This window comes from Semicossyphus pulcher, unplaced genomic scaffold, assembly GCF_022749685.1.
Source record: "Semicossyphus pulcher isolate SPU_LCO1_2020_fin unplaced genomic scaffold, fSemPul1.0.p SCAF_16, whole genome shotgun sequence".
Lineage (NCBI taxonomy): Eukaryota > Metazoa > Chordata > Actinopteri > Labriformes > Labridae > Semicossyphus > Semicossyphus pulcher.
Window position 1 is genome coordinate 6,003,563 of NW_027211670.1, and position 26,688 is coordinate 6,030,250.

The window sequence follows — 26,688 nt, forward strand, 5'->3', positions numbered from 1 at the left end:
CCTCCCACAATCCAAAGACATGCTCGCTAGGTTCATTGGTGACTCTTAAATGCCCGTAGGTGTTAATTAGGGCGTGAAAGGTTGTCTGTCTCTACGTATCAGCTGTGTGATCGACTAGCCATCAATCCAGGTAACCCCGCCTCTCACCCAATGACAGCAGAGATAGGCTTCAACACCCCGTGACCCTTAACAGGATGAGTGGTATAGATAATGGATGTTTGGATGATCCAGTTTAAAGTAAAATAGATGCTGAATCTATGTATGCCTAGGGCGTGGCTACCTTGCATTTGACAAGGTTTAAAGCTTTCTGAATCATCACAGTTACCGCCACTTACAAATGCACCTTACTAATCAAGCTAGCGCCGTTGTTAGCTGATAACTCCTCTCCTGTTTCTCCCTCTTGTACAAATACGGCCAAGTCCAAACGCCAATGGGTGGTGTCACAGTTCTTATACTCACTTCTAATATACAGTAAATAGAGTAAACATAACAAAGGAAGTACTATTTTTAGTCCTGTATGCTCAGAGTTAACACTTTTCTTCTTGTCTTTTCTCTATAGTTATGGCAGAGTCTATGCAACAGCAGACCCATATCACCATACGATTGGTCCTGCAGCCACATACAGCGTGGGCACTATGGTAAGTCTGCTTCCTGTATTCTGAGTTGTGTTGCTGACTGTGTGTCTGGGTCTGGTGCAGCATCCTCACACTGCGTCTGTGATAAGATGCTGTGTGACACAGGATGTTTAAAATTTCAGGAGACCCATTGCACACCAGAGAAGTTCTACTGAACTTTTTATACGATTAACTTCCTTAATTACTAACGGTAAATGAATAACTCAAATATATAGCTAACTTGCTTTATTAATAGTCTATCTTCAACAAAAGAGCCCATTTTTACTCCTCAACTTGTTGTGTTTCCCTCTGAGAGATCCATTTTAATGTTTAATGTGAATCTTTGCCACTTCAGTAAATGAAAAAGGGACACTGCCTTATTCTCAAACTCCCCATTCAATTTCATTGGCCTGAAGCTACTTGCTCAAAATCCAATCGAGACTGAGAATTCCTCCCCACAGGAAACAGTCTCTTCAAATTTAACAAGGGGAGATAGTCGAATGGTTAATGTTTGTTTTTAGCTAGCTTTGCAGCTAACATCAAAGATGAAAAAAAATCTTTCTAAAGAAAGAAACTGAGCACCCCAGAAGACGGGGAAAAGAGAAAGTACAATTTGTTTTCTTTCGTGGGTGTGGGTAGGGACTTCCTCCAAAGATTAACGACCATCTAGTACATGCTTCGACGTGCCATGGGAGATTAAAGTAGAAGGAGCGAAAGATAGACCACAAAAGAAGGAGGAGGAGAGGGAGAATTAAAGTTATTGGTAGCAAACCGGCTGCAGCCGAGCTGCTGCGTGCTGCAGTATCTTGGACACCAGACAGCTGAGCGTTGATGCTGAGTGCTGACGTGTTTGTGGTGATGGAAATCGAAAGCCCTACCACCATGTGTCCCCCAAACACCCCCTCCTTCCTCCCCTAGTGCAGCTGCTAGCTAAAAGCCTTCATTAATTGCGACCATTTTTTCCTCTTCATTTACTTAATTAAAACAGTGGCCTGTGTTTTCCTCCTGATTACTCTACACTTTCTTCTCTTTTTTCTTCAAATTACTCCTCCCTTTTTCCGCATCCTCCCACATCCAAACGCCTCTCTGCTGAATTTTATTCCTGATTCTCAATTTTTAAAAAACAAAAAAACAGCAACACACAAACAATATCATTTCTGAACTTTGGCCTCTAACAAAACAAAACAGAAAAGTCTACTGAGGTAGAACTATGGGTTGGATAAGTGAGTTAATGTACCTGATATTTCTCTCGATAAGCAAGATTTTACAAGGTCTATTAATCGTGCGTTTTCGGGCTCTTGTTTTATTTTACTGCGTTTAGAGAAATGTTGGGGTCATTGTCGACCAGCAGCAGTAGGTCGTGCAAGTTTAGGTATTTGTTTGGCAGCAGACATTTGGATGCAGGCTTTGTTGGTTGGTCTGGATCACCAAGTCTCTGAGTTGCTGAGGTTTTCAAAGGTGGAAAGTAAAGCTGTCTGTGCTCACTCCCAGCTCTTTAAGAAGCTTGGTCAGTGGCCCTACGATTTAAAATATGACGCTGTAGGTACGACTGTACTGTCATCTGGTCCAGTGATTTCGTCCAGTGACATAGCACAGAGCATAAAGTCTGCTTTCCATGGTGCTCAGGCGAGATGGAAGGGTCAGACTGTCACAGGACTTCCATCCAGGAGAGGAGCTTCTTTATAAATATGGTTACATGACGTACATTGTTAGCATAACTAACGAAGATACGTAACTACGCAGCAACTGTACGTCCAGAACTCATTAAACGTGACAAGTTTTTTAGCAAGTTTTATTTTCATAATCTCACTGGATGTTTCTTATTGATCATAGTTAACCCGATGTTGCATATTTATGATCACAAACTTGATCACTTAGCCTGCAAATGATGTCACAGGAGAACCTACAGCTTCATATTGTGAAGAGTAGAGCCACTGACCAAGCTAACGATTTGATGAGTCTGTGACTAGAAAGAAAAACCCTTCGAATATAAAACACTCTATCTCTGGTTCTGATGAATCAATTTAATCAACATTGATGGAAAGCAAGAATTTTAAAAAGCGTAAGTTGGCCAAGAAAACATGTCGGCATTGAACTTAAGAATTTTGAGGTTCTTGTAGAGCAAAAAGGTTGATCCAGACAGAGCCTCCGAACCAGGAACATGGAAAGCGATACATCATTATTTCCCTCGTTCTCTATTCAGCTACGCAGGATGAATATGAATTAGGTAGCCATCTTGTTTCTGTCGTCACATATGGCAGCTTTGTCAGATTGCTGTAGGTACCACTCTAGGATTATTTCCACACGCCATCCTCTGGCTAATTAGTTTTGATCTGCTGTTGATGTCAGGTGACGTAGTACGAAGAGCGCAAATCTGCTTGGGACACAGGACTTCAATTCAGGAGACTGTGGTTTGATTCCCGAGTTAGACCAATAGTCGGTGTTGACTTCTTTTTGAGTTATGGAACGTTAGTAAGTAACATACGTAACCAATGTTACTAACATGAGTTAGGTATGTAATGGATGTTTATTATGACTTACCTAAACAAGTGGTTTTGTTGCCAGAACATGACCAAACTGTGACCGTTTTATTTTGTTACGTAATTATTCCTGCACGTCTGCGCAAGCTTTATTACCAAAGTCCAACCTGCCTGTTCCTTCACGACAGACACCTGCACATGACAAACTGATGCCAGAGTGGTGCCTCGATCGTCGTATTTGAAAGTGTAGGGCCACTGACCGAACGTGTTGCTCACAAACATACACACAATCACATCATTTCACTTGACAAATTAATAAACTTGTACTCAAATTCACTCTAAATCAAACATCAGAAGTGGAAAAAGGGAGGACCGTTTCTTTGGAGGAAAGAGAAAAGTTAGATTTGACATCATGACCAGCATCCTTTGAATACTGATTGGAGTTTTTTTCATCTTTGATGTTGCAGGCTAGCCTTTACAGAGGAGGGTGCAGTCGCTTCACTCCCTACTAGAAAAGAGGGAGACAAACCCCCTTCCCCCATCCCTTTCCATCCCCGCAAAAAGACACAAAAAACAGCAACAAATAAAACCAGTAAATACCCGCCCTCAGCCTCTTCATGGAAAACTAAAAACAAAAAGCTTCCTGGTGGCAAATGTGACCCTGAAACGCAAGAATCATTCTCAAGTCTTCCCAACTTACAGAGTGTAAACGTTGTGATTTATTGATGTATTGTACTTATTTTGTTCCTCATTTGTGTGGACTTGAATGTATTTGCATTGAAATGTCTGTAGTGGAAACAAAGATGTCTCACTCTTTTCCTCTCTAAGTTATTGGTCTGAAGCTCAGCTCCTTTGGCCTTTTGTGCTCATTTACTGCTCTCTTTCTACTTCCCCGTACTTTGTTGTTACAAATATTCATTTCCCCTGTGTGCATAAGGGCCCCAGTGTTCTGCAATTCCACTTTTAGCATCACATTTTGGATCACACTTATTAAGTAAATAAAACAGCCTCCACCCTTTGGAGAACTGGCTCCACTCTAAAGAAGGCCAGTGACGTGAGCTGAGTTTCAGACTGACTTAAAACTGTTCAGCCCCAAAACGAGCTGAAACTGAAACAAAATGGCTGCCAGGAAGTGATGCATTATGAAAGCCAGAAGGTGAGAGGAAGAGAGTGATGTATTACTGAATCTGAATGCAGGAGGAAGTGATGTCTCGCAGGGTGTGGAGCAAGAGCTATGGCATCCATTGCAAATTGGGCAGCAGTGTGTTAGAGTCCATTGATCGTTGGCATAGTGCCAGAGGCAGGAGGTATCCCATTACTGCTGAATGGCTTTAAAGGAGAAAACCACATTATTTCCACACAACACTTCTCCCTGTTTCATGGCTCCCTGCGCCATGCACATACTCGGCAATAATCCCGCATTAGCTATATATGCATACAGAGAAACACTCACAAATATGTTTGACTACTTAGCGAACAGATGGAAGAATGTGTTCTTAAATACTGCTTTAATACTTACATCTTAGGACCATGTTCATGTTAAAGCTGCATTAATCGCATTTGGACATCATTTTCAGTCGGCATGGAAGCTGTGAAAACAGAGATGAGAGTATCTCTGGTTCAGAGCTGCTGAAAGTTCGCTTTAGTCTCTGTCTGACGTTTGTTACTCGACACGTTGTTGGTTTTTGCAGGAAGCTTGTTTTGACGACAGCAGCTGTGAGTCAACCGTATAATAAATGGCCCTTAAAACCAAAATGAGAGTAAGAATAAATGTTGGATAATAATTCTCTATTATTTCAACCCCATTTTAACTCAGTTGCACAACAGAGTCAGAGCCAGACGGAGTTATTGGATTCAGAGTTTGATTCACACAATTAAATTGACTTTTTCACCGGGCAGATATTGAAATGGTAAATCTTCTCCTGAGGTGATCAAACAGGCCGGGGCTGCTCTCCACTACACGGTCTATATCTATCTCAGGAGAAGTTTTATTTTGGCTGCCCCTTTATTATCAATTAACCATGGGATGGAGAATCCCCCGGGTTTAGTTTCATCTTGTCATAAATCTTTTTTTTTTGCTGGAATAAAAACTTGACGGGCTACAAAATTTAACAACCCTTGCCCTGTCTGAAAACATACATACGTCATCTGTTAACCTGATGATAAATACAGTATAAGGCTTTTACCAATTAATTCAGATTTATGATTTAGGTCAGTGTTTAACAATTAGGATTGATTATATTTCCTACAAAGCACCACGGCTTTAGCTCCTGTAGTTCATAGCAACCAGTTATTTATGGGGCATCAAACCTCAAGAAAGCCATTCTCTGCTGTTAAGTTTATCTAAAGTCTGTGGCATTAAATAAGAGCAGCACGACTTATTTCTTCCAGTATCTCAAACAAAGGTACGCTGCAGAGTCAGAGCAGTGTGTGGCATTATAAGTTTTGCAACTGCAACCTGAAAACACCTGCAAAAATCTGCTTATAAGCAGCATCAAATCAGTTAAAATCAGTTGCCAAGCAGGAATGATTATATGAATGAGATAGACACACTTACTAACCCAATATTCTTTGTAAAATACAGTGGCTCTCAGTTTTAGAGCAAGACTCTGATTTCACAATGCTTTCCCTCACAATCCCACCTTAACACTCACATAGTCCCTGCTTGTGCTTAGATTTGCTCTGCTTGTGCTCCAAGACTTTGCTCGCACTTAAATACATTGCAGATTGTGTCCCTCTCCTCGCACTCAGGCTGTTTCTGTGTGCTTGTGAAATGTCATTACCTTTAGAGCATCCTGTATGGAAGGATACTATTTAAGGGTTCATCCACTTCAACCCTCCATAACTTTCTTAAATGTGCTTCTTTTGTGCATTGCAAATTTAAGCGAAAGCAGGAATTATTCCAGTGCATTGGCGTTAAAAGATTCACGGTAAAAATCAGTCTTGCTGTCGAACTGGAGAGTCCATGCTCTTGAATAAAGACAGGAGAGAGCAAGCATACTGTATCGTTTAAGCACAAGCAGTGCAAGTATAAGTGCAAGCAGGGACTATTTAAGTGGTGTGTGAGGGAAAACATTACAATATCTGAAGGTGAAATCAAGAAAGCCCACATTGAAAAAAAGACAGGACCAAATCCAAATACATACGATACAGTTTTTCATGCATTCATACACTTTTCTTTGACGTTTTCTGTGAGCAATGAGGCATATCTATTGCAAGATTCACAGAGGTTTTTTGTTTTGTTTGGCATGGATTGGCCGAAATTGAAAGAGGCGTAGATCCAGGTAAAAAACACTAGTGTAGCTTAGTATATTCCTCCCTGTCTGCAGGTATTTGTCTTTGCTCTGAGGAAACATGTTGGAAGGAGACAACAAGATGTTATGTTCCCTTTCACCCACAAAAAACAGCCTCAGACCATCTTATTGGACGTCAAGTAAAAGAAGGAAATATAGGGTCCTCAATGCAAACACAAGATCTCTCACTCGCTTTAGTTTGATTAGTTTTTAGTGGCATGAGTTGTCGCCCAGAGCTCTAATTCAAGACCAGTAAAAAAGGAAAGAAGGACAGAAAAGTGTAGTGAAGCCAGTGAGAGGATAGATGTTCAGTCATTGTAGTTAAAACTCTTTTGTATCAGCCGCAGCCTGAAAGTCCGTTTTCCTCTCATTCTCCACTGGGAGATTGACTCTCAAGGTGACTCCCACCCCCAGGTATAGTGTGTTTTAAGAGGTTGTCAGGCTGGAGTGCAGAGGCAGCTTGATAAGTCCTGGAGGGTCATTTAGAGAACAGAAAGGCTGCTCAACCTAATAACCTCCACCTTCCATCAAAACCCCAGATAACTGTTATTTAGCTTTTTCCACCTTGGCTCAGGCCCATAGCTGTGGATAGACTGATACAGAGGATAGGTGCCAGGAGATTTACCAGGTTTTCAAAGGCACATAATGCCATTTGTTTTTTTGCTATTTGAAATCAGGCCAGAAAGGGTCGATTAACCCAATCTCGAAGTTTTCAGCAAGGCGAACAAATTAAATGAAGCGCTACATAAATAGTTGTTTAGCAAAATAAAATTGTAATCACATTACACACATAGAAAATCTGTTTTCTTTGCAGCATCGACGCTCGAATCTGAAATCCAATGCCCTGGCTAGCAGTTTGCTACTGTTCTGCCAAACAGTGAATAAAGTCTGTTCAAAACAGGGGCCTATTTGACAAGAGTAAATTCCCAGCTCTGCTCGAACATGATTGCACACGGTGCCAGCAGCCTGTTTCACAATGATTCTCTGCTGTTTTGAAGCCTCAAGTTTGCAATTTGACCACTGCCCCTTGGGATTTTTAGAGCAGAAATGGAAATATCTGGTGAGCGAGGAAAGATCGAAGCTAAATGATAAATGGACTTTACTTGTATAGCGCTTTTCTAGTCTTCCAACCACTCAGAGCGCTTTAACACTACATGTCACATTCACACACTGATGGCAAAGGCCTAAGTGCCAATCTCCAATCAGATTCTATGCACATTCATACCTGATGGCTCTGCCATCGGGAGCAATTTGGGGTTCAGTCTCCTGCCCAAGGACACTTAGGCTGGGTTGCACCAACAAGGATTCATTTTTAAACCCGATTAAATCATAGTTTAACTTTAAATTATGCTGCACCAAACTTTAAAACTAGCTTAAAATGAAGAGAGATTGAATTTAAACCTCTCTTTAAACCTCAGTTTAGTTTTTTGATGTGATTGAGGAAGTTCATGAAGGAAATTAAGGGACAAACTCGACCCAACTGAGTTTTACAATGCTGCTGAATTTCAATCAAGATACTGGTTTGCAAAGGAACCTTTTTATTCATCTATTCATTTTAATTTGGGTGAGCAAGCATCTCCCCATTGATTAAACTTCAATTTCGGTTTACGTCAATAAACTTGTAAACCGAGATTAGTTTTTAATTGTGCAACAGAGCTCCGCTTGATTTTAAATCTGGATTGACTTATTTTAAATCTAGTTTTCCTAAACTCCAATTAGAACTAATCTTAGATTAAATTAACCCTTGTTGGTGCAACCCAGCCTTAGACATGTAGACCGCAACAGTCAGGGATCAAACCACCAACCTTCCAATTCAGAGACGACCGACTCTACCACTGAGCCACAGAAGAGCAAGCAAACATGAAGTTAAAAGCTAACGTTAGCTAGCTTCATTGGCAGGTTCCACCCATAATTCAGTGACCTTAATTGGGGTGCTAGCTAAAAGAAGTTTTATTATTACGCTATGGTAGCTAGTTGTCAGTGACATGTAGCCAGGCCTTAAATCACCCTGCTTGTTGTCTTTTTTACTCTAAATGCTTCTATAATTTATCAGCTGTGTTGTAGAAGAGTTGATATCAGTTGGGACATGAACTCATTAGGTAAATGTTTAGTGAAGTCATAAATCAAATGAAAAGCAGGGTTATTTTCTCACAGTAATCTATACAACAGGACTTCCATTTACAAGTTGTGAAGTCGCCCCCTGCTGGTCATTAGGAAGAATAAAAAGTCGTAATTAAAGTCGTTGGAGGAGCTGTGACTTTCTTTACCTCAATTAGTGTGGCGATAGAATCAGAAAGATGATGTGCGGCCATCCCGCCTCTAGTCGTGTGCGACTTACAGGTGAAACATGAGACTCATCTCGGCTGGTAGGAGTTTGATGAAGCCCTGAACTGAAATAAGAAACTGATCCGTGGGGAACAGCCCGAGTTATTAGACACTACAACAAATCTTGGAGTGGATTTTTTACACGTCAGAAAGCCAGTGAACAAGCCTCCATGCAAACGCACTCACATGCTGCATTGCTTTGCAGATCTATGCTAAAACCAACACAGACACTCCCCAGACCAACACTCCCTAATACATCCAAGCATTCAGTCATCCACCAATCTCTCTCTCCCTCTCTCCCTCAGTCACACACGCACACACACACACACACACACACACACACACACACACAGAAACTCTCCCACCAGTAAATAGCATCTGTGCCTGCTGTGTCTGATGGGATCGTAAAGAGGGGAGTCAGTAGCGCTGGAAGAAAGGGGAGTAGGAAGAGAAGCAGCAACCGAGGCAATTTACCCCACAGATTAGAGATAAGAGAGCTCAGTCAATAAGCACTGATCTCATTTGAAGATATACCAGACTGACTAGACTCTCGCACACACACAAACACACACACATACACATTCACACTAGTTGGTCTATTGCTGTCACTGTTGTGTCTGTCTGCAGACCTTTCCCTCGCTCTCTTGCTGTTTCCAACAAGGATAAGGCCATTGTTACAGTAAATATGGATTGCACAAAGCTCCCTCTCCCTGTCTAACCACACGTCTTCTTTATTTTTATTTACTCAGACGAACTGTGGCCTTAATCTAACATGTCTGCAGACTCTATAAACAAGCCCCTGTAGTCTGTGCAACCTTTCCACGACTGGTTTCACCTGGAAAAGTTTAGTCAGGCTTGTGTCCTGAGAAGTGCAGGATTAGATAACAACAAAAGTGCTGCAGAAATGTTCAGAAAGTCCGATAGTTTAACTTTAGGCCTTGTTTAGGTGAAAACGTGTCATTAAGGCTCAAGGTGCAGCCGAAATAGCTGCCCTTGCATCACATTCTTACTCACAGCTTGTCAAATTCAGCAGTTTTATCAGCGGCCCTCCGCTTCATACATGTAATGTCGGTAACCCTCTTGCATCAGAGCTGTGTGTGCAGCTCTCCATGTTAACGTTAGCAGTAATATATATGCAACATTCGGCTAGACTTTAAAATAAGAGAAAGTGTGCGTCAATAAATAAGCAATTTCCTTTTAGATTTTCAAAATAAAGCTCGCTAAGAAACATTTAAGAGGTTTGGATCTGCATGCGACAATAATTTACACATGATCAATCTTGGGACGTATTGGCTAATGCCTGATGACGATTCAGCACATATCTGAATAACTGATAAAGGATTTCCGAGTCTGACGTGCAACTTGAACAGAACAATAGGGTTTGGGTTGAGAGAAAACAGCTACGACTAGAATTGTATCTGCGTTCATATGCAATTATGTGAAAAGCGAACTCTTTATGAGACCTTAGGTAACGCTATGTAGGATTGAATTAAGTACAATGTGTGTCACCCAAACACGGTTTTACTGCACACAACTGATCCCGACTCAAACACAAGAAAATAATATTTTTTTATATTTTGTTCTTAATTTGCTTAATCGCTCCGTCACATAATAACGTAGACTTTAGGTTGTGGAAAGAATAAAGGATTTTGTCCCCATACAATAATTCACCAAATAACTGTTAATATCAAACATAAATTATTCATATAAAAGCAACTCTCTGGAACTTTTGTTTAGTGTGGATTTTGGCGCCCCCTGTGGGCAAAGAATGTTGTATAAAGTCTCATTTAGAGCTCTGGTAATCTGGATTTGGTCATCCTTGGTAATCCTTAAAAGTCAGTATCTGGATAAAGGCCCGATCAGACAGAGCGCGTTTGAGCAGCTGGCGGCTTTTTTGACGTTGTTTTCAACTAGACGCTTTTTGCGCGCTGCTTTTGCGTTGCTGAGCGCCTCACGTTTTTCCGCTCTGTGCGCCCCGTGTGTTTGAGGAAACGCTGTGAAAGCTTTGAGTTGAAAAAACTCCAACTTAAAGCAGAAAAGCGCCCGACATCATTGGGCGTTTATTCTCTTTGTCCAATCGGATGAAAGGAGAGGCGGGCCTTCTGTCAGTTTACAATAGCGGTTAGGTTTATGGCAGCTAATGATTCGGTGGTTGCCTTAACAACAATAAAAAAAAGAAAATGCGCAGCGAGCTGCTCTTTTTTTAACCGTGGGCTTTAACAAAACGCCTCCCGTTTTACAGCCTGCAAATCTGTCTGATTGTGTCCTAAGTTTGATCATATCCAGTTTTCTTTGAACAACCGGGATAAAAGTAAACCAGATGACCTGATCCTGGATAGAAAAAACTGGATTTCCAAATCCGGATAATGTGTATCCGGATTAAATCTCTTGAACAACCGGGCGCCGTGTCTACAAACAGAAACTCAAATGTTTACAACACGAAAAGACTTGCTCTTCATACTTCCTCGTTTGACTTGAACAGCACATCAAAACAGTGAACTTGAGGACAGTGGCCACTGACCAAGCTGCTTTCGTTGAAGGAAAGACACTTTGTTTTTAAAATCTAATTTTATCTAATATCGATGCATGTTAATGTTCATGCTTTAAAACTAATGTTGGCGAATGGGGGATTTTAAGGCCAACCTTTACTTCTGAGATGTATCATAGAACCTCTATTACAAAATGAGTTTATAAACACACGCACACAGAACATGCTTATATTCTCTTTAGAGTGGAATGTACTTCAGTGGTGATGGGATATCAGCTGCTTTTCATCTCTATTAATGTAAATAGAAATCTGGTATTCGTGTTTACTTTTATCACTCCTCCATGCACTTTACAAATTTTAAATATGTGTTTGTCTGAAGGTTGTGAAGGTACTTTATGTCTATTTGTGTATCATAGAAAGAAGTGTAATAGTGTAGTATTTAATAGTTCTTATTTAGAGTGATATAAACATTAACATTCTTATACTGCAGAAGAAGAAAAAAATATGTATATGAGAAGAGAAAAAATCAAATGTTCTTCCTTTTCTATGGTTATATATCAGTGGTTAGGGGTTAGACATCGGCAACATTTTCTATAACAAAGAGTATGATAAAAAATGTAAAGCCTTTCTATGTGTCTGTGGTCACATTAATGTACGAGCTGTGTTTTGTTAAGCCATAGGTCTCCTTCTGTCTACAGCAATGTTTCCTAAATAACCTCTATGTCTCCCTGCTCTCGGGCAAGACACTTTATTTTTTTATCTGCTGCCCTTCTGTTTGTCTGAGCTTGTTTCAGTTGGGGAAATTGAGAGCACAAGTTTAAACGACTGTTAGGCTGCTTCTGGTTTTTATGACATCACTTAAACACAGAGCCTGTGCTGAGGGACGAAGCAGCCAGAAAAAACTAAAGTGAAACAAAGAGAGAGAGGAAGCTTCTCTTGAAACAAAATTAGGTAAAAAATATTTAAAAAAACATGCAAATAACACCTCAACTTCCTCCACCTTTAACCCAGTTCTTTTTAACTGGACGTGAATCATTATGAAGGAGCTCCACAGAGCAGGAGCCCCCTGTCCCCTCTGTGTGTAGTATAAGGCAGCTTCCTCCACAGTCCTAGTTCTTTTGCGATTTTCACAATAAAAGTCTCCGTCTCACATCACAGCATAGGCAACCATGAAACAGTTCAAAGTCTGAGCGGCTCTTTTAATGCAGTCACTTTTAAAGGGATAGTTCAGGTTTATTTGAAGTGGGGTTGTATGAGGTAGTTATCAATAGTAAGTGTGCTAGGTACAGTAGATAACAGTCAGCACAGTCCCTGTTAGGAGAAGCCAGCTGGAGTTCCTACACAGAAGCTAAGCTGCATGCGTAGGTATAAAGGGCCGTTGTGTGGAGTAAAAGGGAATACTGAGGGAAAGGACTGTCTGATGCCAAGGTGAAGCAAAAATAAAAAACACAGTGTATACTTCAACTGAAATGTTTTTTATATGTAAGACTCTATTGAAGTGGCTAAAGTACGTGGTACATTAGGCCCCATCTGCAGCAGTGCTTAGCTTAGCTTTAGGTGTACAACCCCCTACAACTATCCCTTTAAGATGGAACAGCACGGGCTCCCATCCAAATACAAAGTGTTTGACTCTGGAAATGAATCCCTTTCTCTCTTCTTTCTCTCAACACTGACGTAAAATGAGTGGACAAAATAACCAAAAATTAACCAATGCAAGGACAGCACACAGGTGAACCCCGTCCAGCTGCGTAGGTCCACAGAGATATTTGTCAAGTTCAAGAGTTTAAGATTGGTCACATGCTCATACAGATGGGCAGTGAAATGCTGTGACTTTACCGCAGTCATACCAGTACCAGTACACTACTACTGGTGTAGTTTCAGTTTCAAACAATCTGGCGATTAGTGCCTGACTGATATATCACACAGCCGATAATATCGGGCAATATGGGTCTGTTGAATATATATTGATATCGGTGTTTATGATTTAGAAAAAGCACTGACATAAATACTTTACGTGAAAACATGATGCAAAAACAATGCTTCTTGCACAGATGGTTGCATCATGTAGTTTTTCCTGCAGCGCTCGCTCCAAGTCATTGCGTTCAAACCACACTTGAATTGGTTGATAATGCATTTTGATTAAGATAAGATTATCCTTTAATGATCCCCAGAGAGGAAATTGGGGATGACCTTTGACCTTTGCATAGTTGTATCAGTAGTTGTACAAGTCAATTTGACTGTACCTACCAGTGTATCTGCAATGTTTCCCCGCTAACATCCGTATCAGTCTCAAAAGTCCCTTCTTATCAGTCTGGCTCTACACACACAGTTATCCACAGCAGATGAGCTGTAGCAATTAATAGAAATATACAAAAATGATGATGACCACTTTAAGTAACCCTTCTGTTATAGAAGATGAACAAAAGAGATTGGGCATGGTCTGGCCTAACTTTGTAACTCTTGTGCATGCGACTGCACTAGCCCAATAGCCAACAAGTGAATGAATCTTGCAGTGCAACTCATGATGTCACTGTGGCTTAAAAGCTGTTCTCCAGAAAGAACATTGCCGTCCTTCTCACTTAATAAGTCCTTAAAACTACACAACAAAATCGGTTGATTGTTCCTTCCATTTAATACATCCTGCAGCAGTGTTTCCAGAATTAGCGCCCCAACCAATTGCTGTCAACTCGTCACCATCGGCACCGGACAAACACTGGGAAATGTTGCTCAACGTTGTGAAATGTTTGGACTTAGAGTTCGGTTTAAATAAGCAAACTAGTTCCATTAAATTATGTGATTTACAAGACATAAGCATTTCTGTCCCTACTTTTCCCCCTCTCTATAACAATTGTATTTTAGTGGTGGTGAGAACAGTCCTTACTAGTTCCTTCATATATATTCAGTTGTTTTGTCCACTGCCTTCCATGTATGTTGGCTCAGTGTTGGTCTTTGAGTCCGTTTGTGTTTTAAATGACTGTGGCTGCAGCAGAAAGCCACACAGTCTTTCCTCTGTGGGATTGTGGGTGACAGAGCCTGAGTCAAAAGACTTATGAACAGAGCGGGCTTCTACTATCAAAGGAGCCACGAGGGAGCCAATTTAAAGGCCACATATTTTTCATAAAGCCATAGTAGGACTCATCACAGCACTGTTCCAGAGTTGAGGTGCAGATATGAGAAGAAGCGCACAAGCAATCTCCAGAGTGCTTTTCATGTCTGTTCACTACAGACTCTTTCTTTCCCCCCGCTCGCCTTTCGACAGCTTTTAAAATTTGTGCTCTCGTTTTGTTTTGAAGTCGTGGGTTTACACCAAAAGGGATTTTTAGAGATAAATGTTTTATATGAAAAAATAACCAAACAAATGCTGTGTAGTTCTAGTTTAAACGTGCTGTGTGTCATTATTCTTTTTCTATACGATCTGATATTGTATCTAATGATTTGATAAGCTGTTTATCCTGATGATTTGCTGAATCTTTGAACATTTTCTGTGTTCAGTTTTGCTCTGTATTTGACTTCTCATTTCTTCTGATGTACTCACATGCCATTATCTGCTTGATATGTACTAGGCAGCATATTTGTGCAATGCAAAGACTCATTTTAGTGCGAGCCCGGTATCAGTGAGTGCATCACTGATTCATTTTGTTTTATAGTCTCTACCTAGCAAAAATGTATATCATATTTAACTGTTTATCCTCAAATTTGTATATACTAACATATACTTATACAATATAATTTGAGACACCTGTCAGGTTCGTGCTTGTCTGTTCTTTTCTTCTCATGCCCGCTCATAAAACGAGGTATCTCGAGGTGATCAGGCTCCGACTTTTGAAACATGAGTGCAGATCCTGCCTCATCGCTCACCTCCAAAGCTCTTTCCCTCCGTCATTCTTACTTTGACAAGTTAGAGCAGATGAGGTAGTTTCACATGTCACACACACTTCAACTCATGCAGTGGCAGGTGTAGAGAAGTGAGGGGACGCCTGCTGGGATCTTTGTGGAGTTGAGAAGAAAGGGTAGTGAAGGACAATCCGGGAACCCATCGCCTTTGTTTGACGATGATTTAGTCCGTAGGGTGACAGCCAGTATTTCATGGCTTACAGTGTAGCCAGCAAACATCTGGTTCACCGGTAATGGACATCCGAGCAAGGACTAACTATTCCCTGCACTGGTCACTGGTTGCCGTTTGGGGTCTGAGATCATCCATCCATCCATCCATACATTATCTTCTGCTTATCCAGGGCTGGGTCACGGTGGCATCATGCTAAGCAAGTTGACCCAGACGTTCCTCTACCAAGCAATGTTTTCCAGCTCCTCCTGGGGGATCTCGAGGCATTCCCAGGCCAGATGGAATATATAATCCCTCCAGCAAGCTCTGGGTCTGCCCCGGGGTCTCCTCCCAGTTGGACGTTCCTGGAAAACCTCCAACGGAAGGTGGCCAGGAGGCATCCTAATCAGATGCCTAAACCACCTCAACTGGTTCCTTTTGATGTGAGGGAGTAGCAGCTCTACTCCGAGCCTCCTCCGGATGTCTGAGCTCCTTACCCTTTCTCCAAGGCTGAGCCCAGACACCCTGCAGAGGAACTCATTTCAGCTGCTTGTACCCACGATGTCATTCTTTCGGTTTCTACCCAAAGCTAATGACCATAGGTGAGGGTTGGAACGTAGATCGACTAGTACATCGAAAGCTTTGCCTGAGTCCATTTGACGAATTCTGTTCAACAACTGTTGGTTGATGTCGGAAAATAGTACGAGTGGAGAGCAAAAATGGCGGCCCACATCAGCCATCATACAAGTCATGGATCCACAGCCACAGTTTTCTGCGGTGCAGAGAACTATCCATTCTTTGACGTCTCTCAATACCACTTCCATTCTCACGTCTAAAGTTGGTAGTCAGACTGTAAACAATGACCAGCACATGCAAAGGGAGGTTATGGCCCAGATAGCCTGTATCGCTTATCTGGATAACTGCTGGCTAACCTGGCAGCCCCAGGCTAGGTCAGACAATAGACAGTGTATCAAAACTCCAATTAGGATTTTGAGATGCAAAAATGAAGTTGGAGTGCAAAGATGACGACCAGGTTTTCTGTTCATAAACGTTAATCAAAAGCTAAATTGCAGACAGACAAAAGCCGAGGGGTTCCCTGATTGCATTTCGGCCAATACTGCATATGAATTCTGCATTCATATGTAGATATCAGTTTATAGAGATTAAGTGACGGTTGCAAGGGATGCTGGGTAGATGGTTGTAGAGGGTTGCCGGGTGGCACAAGCTTCTCAACCTGTTAAATTCAGCAGAAAGTGTTTGCCCAAAGCGATTAGCATACTTGACACCTCAGCTCAGCTTTCAGCTAGCATCCTCTAAAGCCTGAACCCTCGACACTCTAAACTTCCCCTCCCCCCATCTCACCTTCCTTCTTCCTTTTCCCTCTGAGGCTAAACTCCTGCAGCGGCCCTGATCTGAAAATGTATCTAGGAGGAGACCAGGTTGAGACAAGAGGAGGCCGTTATTGGCTGTGATTGGAGACTCAGTGGTGTAGCAGGCTCTGTCTCTCTCTCTTTGTTTCTCTTCTGAGGGGCGGGACGGAGCAACTACAAAGCTATGCTGAAATTAAAGTCGGCCTCCTCTGTTCTTGGCTCTGAAAATCCCACCTTCCTCCCCGACACACTCCTACACAAGCGCACACACTGTCTCAACTCATCTCCTAGAAATGTTCTGTAAAGATGAGAGTCTACCAGGACATAACAACTCCTGCACTCCTCTTCACTCTTCTGTCTTGTACAGAAAGAAAAAAATACAGTGAACACTTCTTGCTAACCTTCTAAGGTGGTCAAAAAAGTACTTGAACAGGGGCAAGGCAGAACCAGAGCGGTGGTGTCGACTCACAGCTGATCGAGCTGTGCCATCGTCTTCAGATCCGAGCTTCGCTTCAAAGGAAACGAATTTCTCTAAATCTCGTCTCGTTTACTCACTTAATATTCTAATACACACATGGTATGTCTTGGTGACTTGATTGCCTATTATATCATGTAAACTACATTGTATTATTTCATCAAAAACTTAGCTGATTAAACTATTATGCCGGATAAAATTCAAATTTAAGATTGTTGAAAAATCAGCAGAGAGCATATCCTTGCCAAAGTCAGTAACTGTTATTGCCAATGATACGCTAGAACATGTTACTGAGAGAGCCTCTGCATCCCAATGGATCAACTACAGACATGGCTCATCATTGGTCAATCTAACTGGTTGCTAACGTTGGCTGTGTGACTATCCAAGTCAGTAGGCAATCCAGGCGGTTGCTTCCCTCAGCATCCTAGTTACCAGACAAGGAAGCTCATGACTAGCCAAGTCAGTAGCCAATCCAGTTGAGTTGATGGCGATGGCATGCTTGTTAGCAGCTGTGTAAGCCAAGTCAATCCAGTTACCTGTATTGGTAGTAAATGTCAAGCCAGGCCAGTAACCAATGGCCAAGCAAACCAAGTGGGTTTGCTAGCCTCAGCTTGTTAGTTGTAGGTTGCTGGCCTTGGCATGCTAATTACTAGCCTCGGAAGCTAATGTCTTGCAGAGGCAGTTGTTGATAAAGTGAGTTGCAAAGTTAGATGGACCAATGAATATTTAACTATTCATTTCCCATTGCCGGCTGATAATTGGCAAGATCAGTTGCTAGTTTCAGAAAGGATAAAGCCTCTGCTGACTTCCCAATAGTATTGATTGTGACTGTTTCCCTGTGCCAGACACATCAGCCTGTACTCCAGCGTCAAACCCAGCTGCCCACAGAAGGTGCTAACATATGACTTTGCTCTGTATACTCTGCTGTTGTTGTTTTTGAGACTTGTCTGATTTTGTTTTACAAGATGGTAGATCAATACTATTTGTTGAGTGAAAACTACCTCTCCAGCTGTTGTGATGTCATTATAGTAAAGTGTATGTAATTGCCTGTCTCTGTTTTTTAGTTCTTTCTTTTTTTTAACAATGAAAAGAAAGTTAACTGTTCTTCTTTTTTTTGTTTCTTAACACTGTAAAGAAGCAAATTCACCTTCCAAAATGTAGATGAATGTCATTTACACTGACTTGCTTGTTTTCTCTTTTTGTAGTAAATAAAAGAGAGACTAGAGGGACGAGTACAGATGGACTTCAACTTAAAAAAAGAGAAGAACAACATGGACACAGAAAGACGCTTAAAAAAAGATCAACTTAAACAAAAAGAGCAGATTTGTAAAGGAGCCCGGCCTTCTATCGGGAACGAAAGAGGATCTGACGTGATGGACGGAGGAAGTTTGTGGACCTGCTCTTAGTCGGGGCCTGAACCGTTGAGCCTGTAGTCCAGGGGGAGGGGAGCCTGCTGGCTCTGACCCCTGAAAAACAAGCCTTGCTGAGCGTAAGAGACCAATTAGAGAGGTCACCATAAAACATTTTATTTTTGTAAACTTTTTTAAGTTTATGATTTCCAAAAAGAGCAAACACTAATGTAAGTATATACATATGATATATTATATGTGTGTAATATAGTAAGTATGTATACATAAAAAGAGAAACTTGGGGATAAATGTTGGCAATTTAGAAGAGGGAGGTGAGGTGAGGAGATGCCAGCTTCCCCCCTGTCTTCTGATTGCACCCCCCTCACCCTCTGCCGGATGGGGCAGGTGTGAGGGGGAGGGGTGGACTTGTGTGGGTTGTGTGTGTACATGTGTGTGTGTGTGCGTGGGGTGAGAGGCGGGGGGTAGCTGGTCCAGCAGACATGTCACTATGTGATTCTTATGGTTACATGGAATTCTCTTTAGATAGTCAAAAGCTTTTCCGCCTGTCTTCCACTAACGGACTGCAGTAGTGTAGTTGTTACTACTTGTTAGTTTTGTCTGCATTTTGTAGATTCCAAAAATTAAGCATAGAAACAAATAAGTATCCCTCATTGGAGATGAGAAAAGGCCCAGCTGAGCAGTAGGTCATGTCTGCTGGAGGCCCGGCGGCCCCTGACATCATGACCAAACATGTCATTGTAGTGTTGTGGTTTGAGGTGGCCGTGCTGTGTAGTAAAATGCTTTTGTACATCGTGTCGGGTGGGGAAGGGGTGGGTGTAACCTGCAGTCTGAGTGGGTTGTACAAATTAGAAACATGGGAGCTGTCTGCTTTCGGAGGGTAACAGAAAACTCCTTCCATCCATCTTCCTCGACTTCCACCACAGAGGAGGAAGAGATGGTGGTACTCAAGGGGGGGGGAAACAGCCCTCGAAATCCACCACAGCAGATTGAGCGATGGTGGGATAGGAGGGAGAAAAAAGCCCCATGTGAAGTCTTAAAAAAGTGTCACAAAGTTTTCCTAAGAGTCTCTTTAAACCTTTCTATTTATATGGATCTCTACTTTAGTGACATCCTTCTATATTTAAACGTTGTACTAATAACATGCTGTCAGGCATGGTCGGAGAGTCAGTTGTAGCCATTTACTAATGTTGTATTTATTGTATTACCAGTAAGAAGAAAAAACATTTATATATGAATATAGATATATCTATTTGTGATCTGCAACTCTTGGACATAAGTTTGCCTTTGATTTTCAACTTTCATGCAGGATTCAATGCACTGTCGATGTATGATGAGGTTTCTACTTGTGTGATGTTTTATTCTGTTCCATTCGTTTGGTTTCCTTTCGGTTCAGCTACTGAATGTAAAACTTTTTAGGTAGATGTTGTTGTTTTCTATATACTTAAAAAAAACAAACAGTATTCTGTAAATTATATACATGTGTAAATGATATAGCAAAAATGTTTCTGATAATATGCTGGACTTCTTCTTCTTCTTCTGATGACCCAGACAGACTGTAACGCCATGGCCAAAAAGAGGAAGAGCAAGAAAAGGAAAAATAGAAGTAAAGATGGGGGGAAGCATTTAAAGGGAACACCAGTGCCCTGCAGCCAGTAAGGAAGCCAGTGGGAGAGACAGAAATGTGCAATCATTACAGGATCAGTCAGAATTTTTCGCAGCCAGGCTTTTCAAATTTGATAAGAACAAGGAGAAGGGGAGCAGCCCGTCCTGAGAGCCAGAGAAAGACAAGATGGAGGAGGGAAAGATAAGAGGAATTTTTTTTGAAATATTGATTTTTCTCCCAGTGGTTACTCCTTGTCTCCTCTCTTTCTGTCTTTGTCTCCCACCCCCCTTGAATCTTAGCGTTATCAAGGTGCTGTGGGCGAGTGCAATGTGGGGGGTGAAGAAGACAAGGACGAAGGAAAAAAAGGGATTGGGTTCACTCTCGTCAGAGGTACACGGAGTGGACGAAATAAAGGAAACATCCAGTAGTTTATAACTATAAAGACACGACATTCTTTTAAAAACCTGCTTAAATTTGCTTACATTTTCTATTCCTTAACTTTTAACTGCAAGCTAAGCAGCCTAAATAAAGACAGTTCTCATGCAAGATCTTAAAACAGAAACTTGCAGCTTACAGGTCGTCCATGAACACATGCAGCAGTCTGACCCATGGACTATGTATAAAAAAGTGGGTGTAGCCAGCGTGACATCATTCATTGGTTTGTAGATTAACATTTTGAAGCCTCTGAGTTAGAAGTGACGTATTTGGACGGCAGGGTGGAGGAGAAGAGAAGGGAGAGGTTTGCAAACTGTTAAAAGCTAATGCTACAGCTATGTTGGTTAGTAAGGTGCATCTATAACTATGTCCCAATTCAGGGGCTGCATCCTTCGAAGGATGTATTTGAAGGCCAACTGCTTCACAGCGGTGCATCGAAGGCTGCTCCTTCAGATGCGGCCAAAAAATGCGTCCTCCTTTTCCCTGGCCACGAAGGATCCATCAGGTGCATCCTTCGTGGCCCAACAAATCCCAAGATTCATTGCGCACCAATTCAAACAAGATGCCGCCCGAGAATAAACTTTAAATGTAAAAGTTTTTGGTTTCAACTCAACTGAATAGCTAGAATAGCCACCAGACCGTGTCATTTCAGTTCAGCCTCAGCAGTCTACAAAGGCAATGAATGACTTAACCTTTGTAGACTGCATCCTTCGAAGGATGCAGCCCCTGAATTGAGAGACAGGCTCACGGTACTTGGATATTAATTTAATTTAAAAAAAATTATAATTTAATTTAATTAATTTAACTTTTGCTGGTGAAAAACAACTAACTGAACAGCCAACTCGCCAGAGTATCTTGTAGGACAACCAAACGCTGAGACATTTTTTAGGTCACTATGCAATTTTGCAGTTAGCCCCGCCCTAAATCATGGCCTGTGTTATCTTTAATTGTGCTCTTAATGGGACTGTAATTTATAACTCGTTCTAGAAAAATGTTTAAAGAGCCAAGTAAAAAATGGGCTTATTTTTAAATAGACTTCTCTACATCTGGAATTTGTTTCGAAGCCAGTGAAGTCGCCCCCTGGTGGGCATTAGAAAGAACGCAGGTTTCAGCTTTAATTTTTTAGGCCCAAAAGTCTATGCCTACTTTTAATATACAGTGTGTGTTCTGACCTCTATCAGGATTAGGGTTAATGAAATGATCGACTGTTACATGTCCAACAAAAAATAACAGGAGTGTTTTCTTTTCTCTTTTGTCTCTGTCAGATGATTAGCTGAAACCTTCCAGCCTGAACCTGTAGCTCACCCTGTAGTTAAGTTGTGTTTCCATTATTTAGTCCACCTCCAGTAGATCTGATGTAAAGTGGGGAAAGGTGAATGTCCTCCTCCTCCTCCTCCTCCTCCTCCTCTCCCTGGCCTCTATGAGAGGGTTCAGTTCTCTGGTGTTTCAGTCAAAAACATTTTGATATTGAGTGAAAGGACATGGTGATTCCCCCAGTGTTGTTTGGTTTGGTTCTATCTGCTGTTCACAGTGCGTGTGGCACCGTGGACAGGGCGACGGGCTCATACAGTACATGACTGTTCTCTGGATGGACTCCTCAAAGCTTCTTCAAAGACTACACGGGTGTGTGTGTGTGTGTGTGTGGGTGGAGTGACTTTTTTAAAACGCCCATCCACCACCGTCCCACAGCGATCCACTGCTGAGCTGTTAAACTGGGATAAAATGAGTCAGAAACACGGACTGGGACTTTACGGAAAACAAACACAAAAAAAAACCAACTGAAAAACAACTAACGATGTCAATCTTAGCAGAGATCCAGGTATCCTCAGATCTCTGCTTCTCATTCTGAACTTTTCTGTTCTTCCTGCTGTTGGTTCAACAATTCTGTCCTGTTTACATGTCCTGTAAATGCCGTCCATTCATTAGCAGTTGGAGAGGTTAAAAAAAGGGTGTGAAGCAGCTTTCGTTTTAGCGCTGCTGTTCTCTGTGGCTGAGTACTGTAACCCTGAGAAACCATTCTGTAAAAGCTAGCATGTCCTCCTTACCTTGAGTCCTTCCATCCTTTTTCCCGCCAGTGACCCCCACCCTTTAGGTCAAACACCCACACCATATTAGAGCCCCCACCCCTTTCACCTGCTCCACAGTGCACATACTATACAAACAATCCTTGAGCTTCCTACCAAAACCTGTATGGGTCTTCTGCAAAACTTTCCCTGTTTCTGTATGATGTTTATACCTCAGATGCAAGCCCTTAAGCAGCTATTATCCTCTGAAACCTCCTGGCAAACAGACCTCGCCACCCCCATTCCTCTCCTCCCACCCCCACAACCACACCTACCTCCCCTGCCCGCTGACCTCCACCTTAAAGGCCACAGTATACTTCCTGCAGAGACACAGTTTGCCTGGTTTGATTAAAGTACAAGTATGCTTTCTTCCCACAAATGCCCGAAATGTGCATCATTCTGTGTTTGGTCTAAAGCATCAGAGCTGCATCTCTTTGCTAACAAGTAAATGTAAGTTTCAACCATTGAATCTGTCAATCAGTGGCACTATAAATGCTGCATTTCCACCAAAAGTACCTTGTTCTCGCCCCAGCTTCTTTTCTAGGGACTTAAAGGTTTGTTATCTAGAATATTGGGATAGTTAGTCTGCTAACGTGTGGAAAAGCCACTGCTCTAGTCCACCAATCAGATATCTTCAGCGCTGCAAAGCTCACCTCATGTCTGTGTACGTTTCTAAAGTAATACCCCCAGAGCAGGGACATTTTAGGGGGGTAAAATAAAGTCCCTGAGACCTTACTTAGACCTGGTACCTGCGGTGGAAATGCATTGAGTTCCTCTCAAAGTCCCTAGTCCCTAGCTGTTTTTCACAGAGGATTATAGAGAGTTATTTAGCTCATGATTAGAATTAGAATTTGTCCTCAGAGATAAAGTTTAGCGAGCAGAAATGTACGAACTATGCACCACTTATAAAAGCTTGAAAAGTATTTATTTAACCTGTGCAATTACCTTCTGATAAAAGTATAAAACCCAATGACTCACACTGAAAATGTTTGCTTCTAGTGAACTTGGCAGAATGACCTTGTTTAAAGCTACATATTTCAAATATTCCATTACAGACAGGACATGCTTTAAATCATTCTGATATTTTACGCATGTCCTTTCACATAATTATCTAATTTGTAAGTCTTCATGTTTGAAAAGGCCTTCAAAAATCATCTATATGAGCGCTCAATTAAACATGAACATGTCTGCTCTGCTACCGTACTTGATCTGCTAAAGGCCACACGAGAAGATGTTTAAAATCTTAACAGATGTTAAACATGTGAGAGAGCCCACACATGACGACAAAGGACGATAGATTGAACAGTTTTGTTCTCATAGTGTGTGGAGAGCAACGATATGACCCACACACACTAACAGATTCCATTCACACAACAACCAACAATCTCACTAAATCTCTCGCAGTCAAACGAGACTTCAGAGTAAACAAACATGGCGGCCGACGGGCAGGAAGAATTGGCGATGAAATTCCGATGTCCTTCTAACTTCAAGTTTTCTTTTGTCGCCATGGCTGCGGTTGTTGTGCTTCCTTCTTCAGTCAGCTTGTTTTCCCACTTGGCTGTCGTTTCGTTCCACGTGATGATCCACAGAGTGCGTGCTCGGCTGTCCTCGGGGTCACACAACAGGATATCAGATCAAAAATATTGACCATGTTTAATTGTTACGATTTGAAATCGGGTAGTAACGGCGTTCTTCCGAGCAGATCGGGGGAAGTAAAATCACTCTTAACATCCCTCACACCACAGGAACATCTGGCAAGATCATGTTTGGAACCATCAAAAATCAGGAATCTGGGAAGATTTCTGTTGATATTCAAAGGGACAGAAGTTATCATCAACCTTCCACCCAGACGTTCTTCCTGTGACTGCTATAAAGTAATATAAAGTAGTTCACAGGATCCGTGTGCGCTGCGTTCCGTGTGCGCTGCGACCTCCCGAGTTGATCGTACCCACTCTAGTCAAAACCCGTGATTCCACAGGGCGTCGCGTTCTGTCTCCGACGCGGCCCAGAAGCATCTCTCCGCTCTATTTTTGTCGGAGGCCGCTTCAAGCTCACGTCAAGCTGAACAGAGCAGAACGTTCCAAACAGGAAGTCGGACACGACAACAGCATACAGCAACCGGTCATTTCAAAATAAATCACCATGTACAGACTCAAGTTTTTATATCCTATCACCATATCAACATTACATCATAACCCGTGGCTCGAGGCAAGGAGTCAATCAATCGGAGGGTCGCAGAGGTTATTCTACGCCATGGACGACGAGAGGTTTATCTCGGAGGTGCAAACTGAACTTGTGTGTTGCTCTGTTTTAATATTGATGTTATCTAAAATGTAGTTCTCCCGCGATCTTGTGATCTCGCGAATCCAGCTGCTTGGGCCAGTAACCAGTAACGCCTCCTGTGGGGTAGGGCACGCGCCGTCTGACGGACCAGAACCGCGGCGCACACGGAACGCAGTGGACACGGATCCTGTGGAATTTAGGCGTAAGAGTCGACCTTCACAGAAGTAAAAGAGAATACACAGGATGATTTCACTGCAGTTATCTTTCTACTGAGCTCTGTCACCTGATCACAGTTCCCTCTTAAATGGTGCAAACGTATAAATAATTGTGCTATATAACTACGTTTTCTATGTTGCAACTATTTTTGCGCACCTTTGCCTTTTGCTGTGAGTATACTGTTGCCTTTGCACATCCGCGTCACTCCCCTGACCCCCACAGCCCCTCACTCCTATGCAGATCCCCAAAGCACAAAGGTTTGAATGGTGACTCGTGAGTAAAACAGAAAGAAAAAGATGACTTTCCTTCCATTCTGTTTGTAACTGTCCGTCTGTTTTATCCGTTTGAGGCTTCAATGTGCTTTTGTATTTCTTATGTACAGATCCTCCCTTCTCTCTGTAAACAGCAGAACCTTGTATTACTGTATATTAGAAGAACAAAAAGACTTCATGTGTGGCTGTGGCTTTACTTGACCTGTGCAATCCAACGGTTTCTGTTCAGCACCTGTACCTTCTGGGTTTGTTAAGTTCCTGTTTAGTTTCCTGGTTTAGTTTCTGTATGCTCCCAATGTGCTTCAAAGAACAATACTATTTATTACAGATATTGGTGCATTATTATCACAGTTATTATTACAGTTATTACTACCATGATTAATATGAATAAACATTTCTTTCCTCAGTAAGTTCCCTGTTAATGCACTTAAAGTTGTCTCACGCATCATCTGCAGAAATAAATCTATTCATGCACACATTACGCAGAGTGATCGATCGAGCTATTCTTTCTGGGTTCATATCCTAAAACTAAACATGATAGAGAACAGATTGTGATGAGTGTCAGTGTCATTTAAATATAAGTATGAGAGGAAAAATAATATGATAGTGATAATTAATGATTAAAGTAAAAATGAGTTATGTTATCCCCTGCATGCTCTTTGATATACAGATAAATAGCTCCTTCTAGTGGTACGTGGACTATGCCTTCTCTTTCTCTGGATGGATTTCACAGGTCACATCTTCAGCTGAATAAAAAATGTAACCAGTGAGCACCTTTGAATTTGCCCCCCTCAGCACATATGTGTACTTTTCCCTAAGCATCAGAGCTGGATTGACCCCTTTTTATTCTGACCAAAGCATACTGCAGGGTAGCGCTGCGTGTGGACCAATGTTTTCCTCCGTTTCACCGCTTAGACGTTTGCTTTGGCCTTTAAAGTCTTGTGTCTATAAAGAACAGAGTTCTGATGTGGAGACAGCAGATAGGATGCGTTGCATTAAAGGTAAGGAAACTTACATTAACACTTGACACTGTCTTATTGTCATTTTAGAGGGGACCCTCCATTAAACCAGAAATTATGTTAAAATAATTGCAAAAGAAACATGTTTGAATGTCTTTGATTTGGTTTTAAACATAAGCTCCTTTTACACTGCCAGTTCAAGGCGGGATTATTCCGCCTCTGTTACGTCTTCTATGTAAAACACACAGAGGCAGAATGGTAGGAAGTCGTTCCGCCTCTGAGCCGGCATCCGAGGCACAGCGGCGTCAGTGTAAACAGCGGAGACAGTAGGGCCGCACAGCACCGTGTGTGTATGTGAAGTACACGCTGTTTGTTTACACCTGGCACTCGTTTTGCTTCT

The 26,688-nt window shown here is 41.9% G+C and overlaps 1 protein-coding gene across 1 annotated transcript in view; it reads left to right on the plus strand.

Annotated features, from left to right (window-relative positions):
• The window catches only part of rbfox3a (RNA binding fox-1 homolog 3a), an 82,277-nt gene extending 56,476 nt beyond the window's left edge, over window positions 1-25,801 (plus strand). The window contains exons 10-11 of the mRNA XM_069663847.1: window positions 560-638; window positions 18,293-25,801. Of these exons, the coding sequence (XP_069519948.1) occupies window positions 560-638; window positions 18,293-18,295 (82 nt within the window). The 3' untranslated portion in view covers window positions 18,296-25,801. The remainder of the gene's footprint in view (window positions 1-559; window positions 639-18,292) is intronic.
• The last annotated feature ends 887 nt before the right edge of the window (window positions 25,802-26,688 follow it).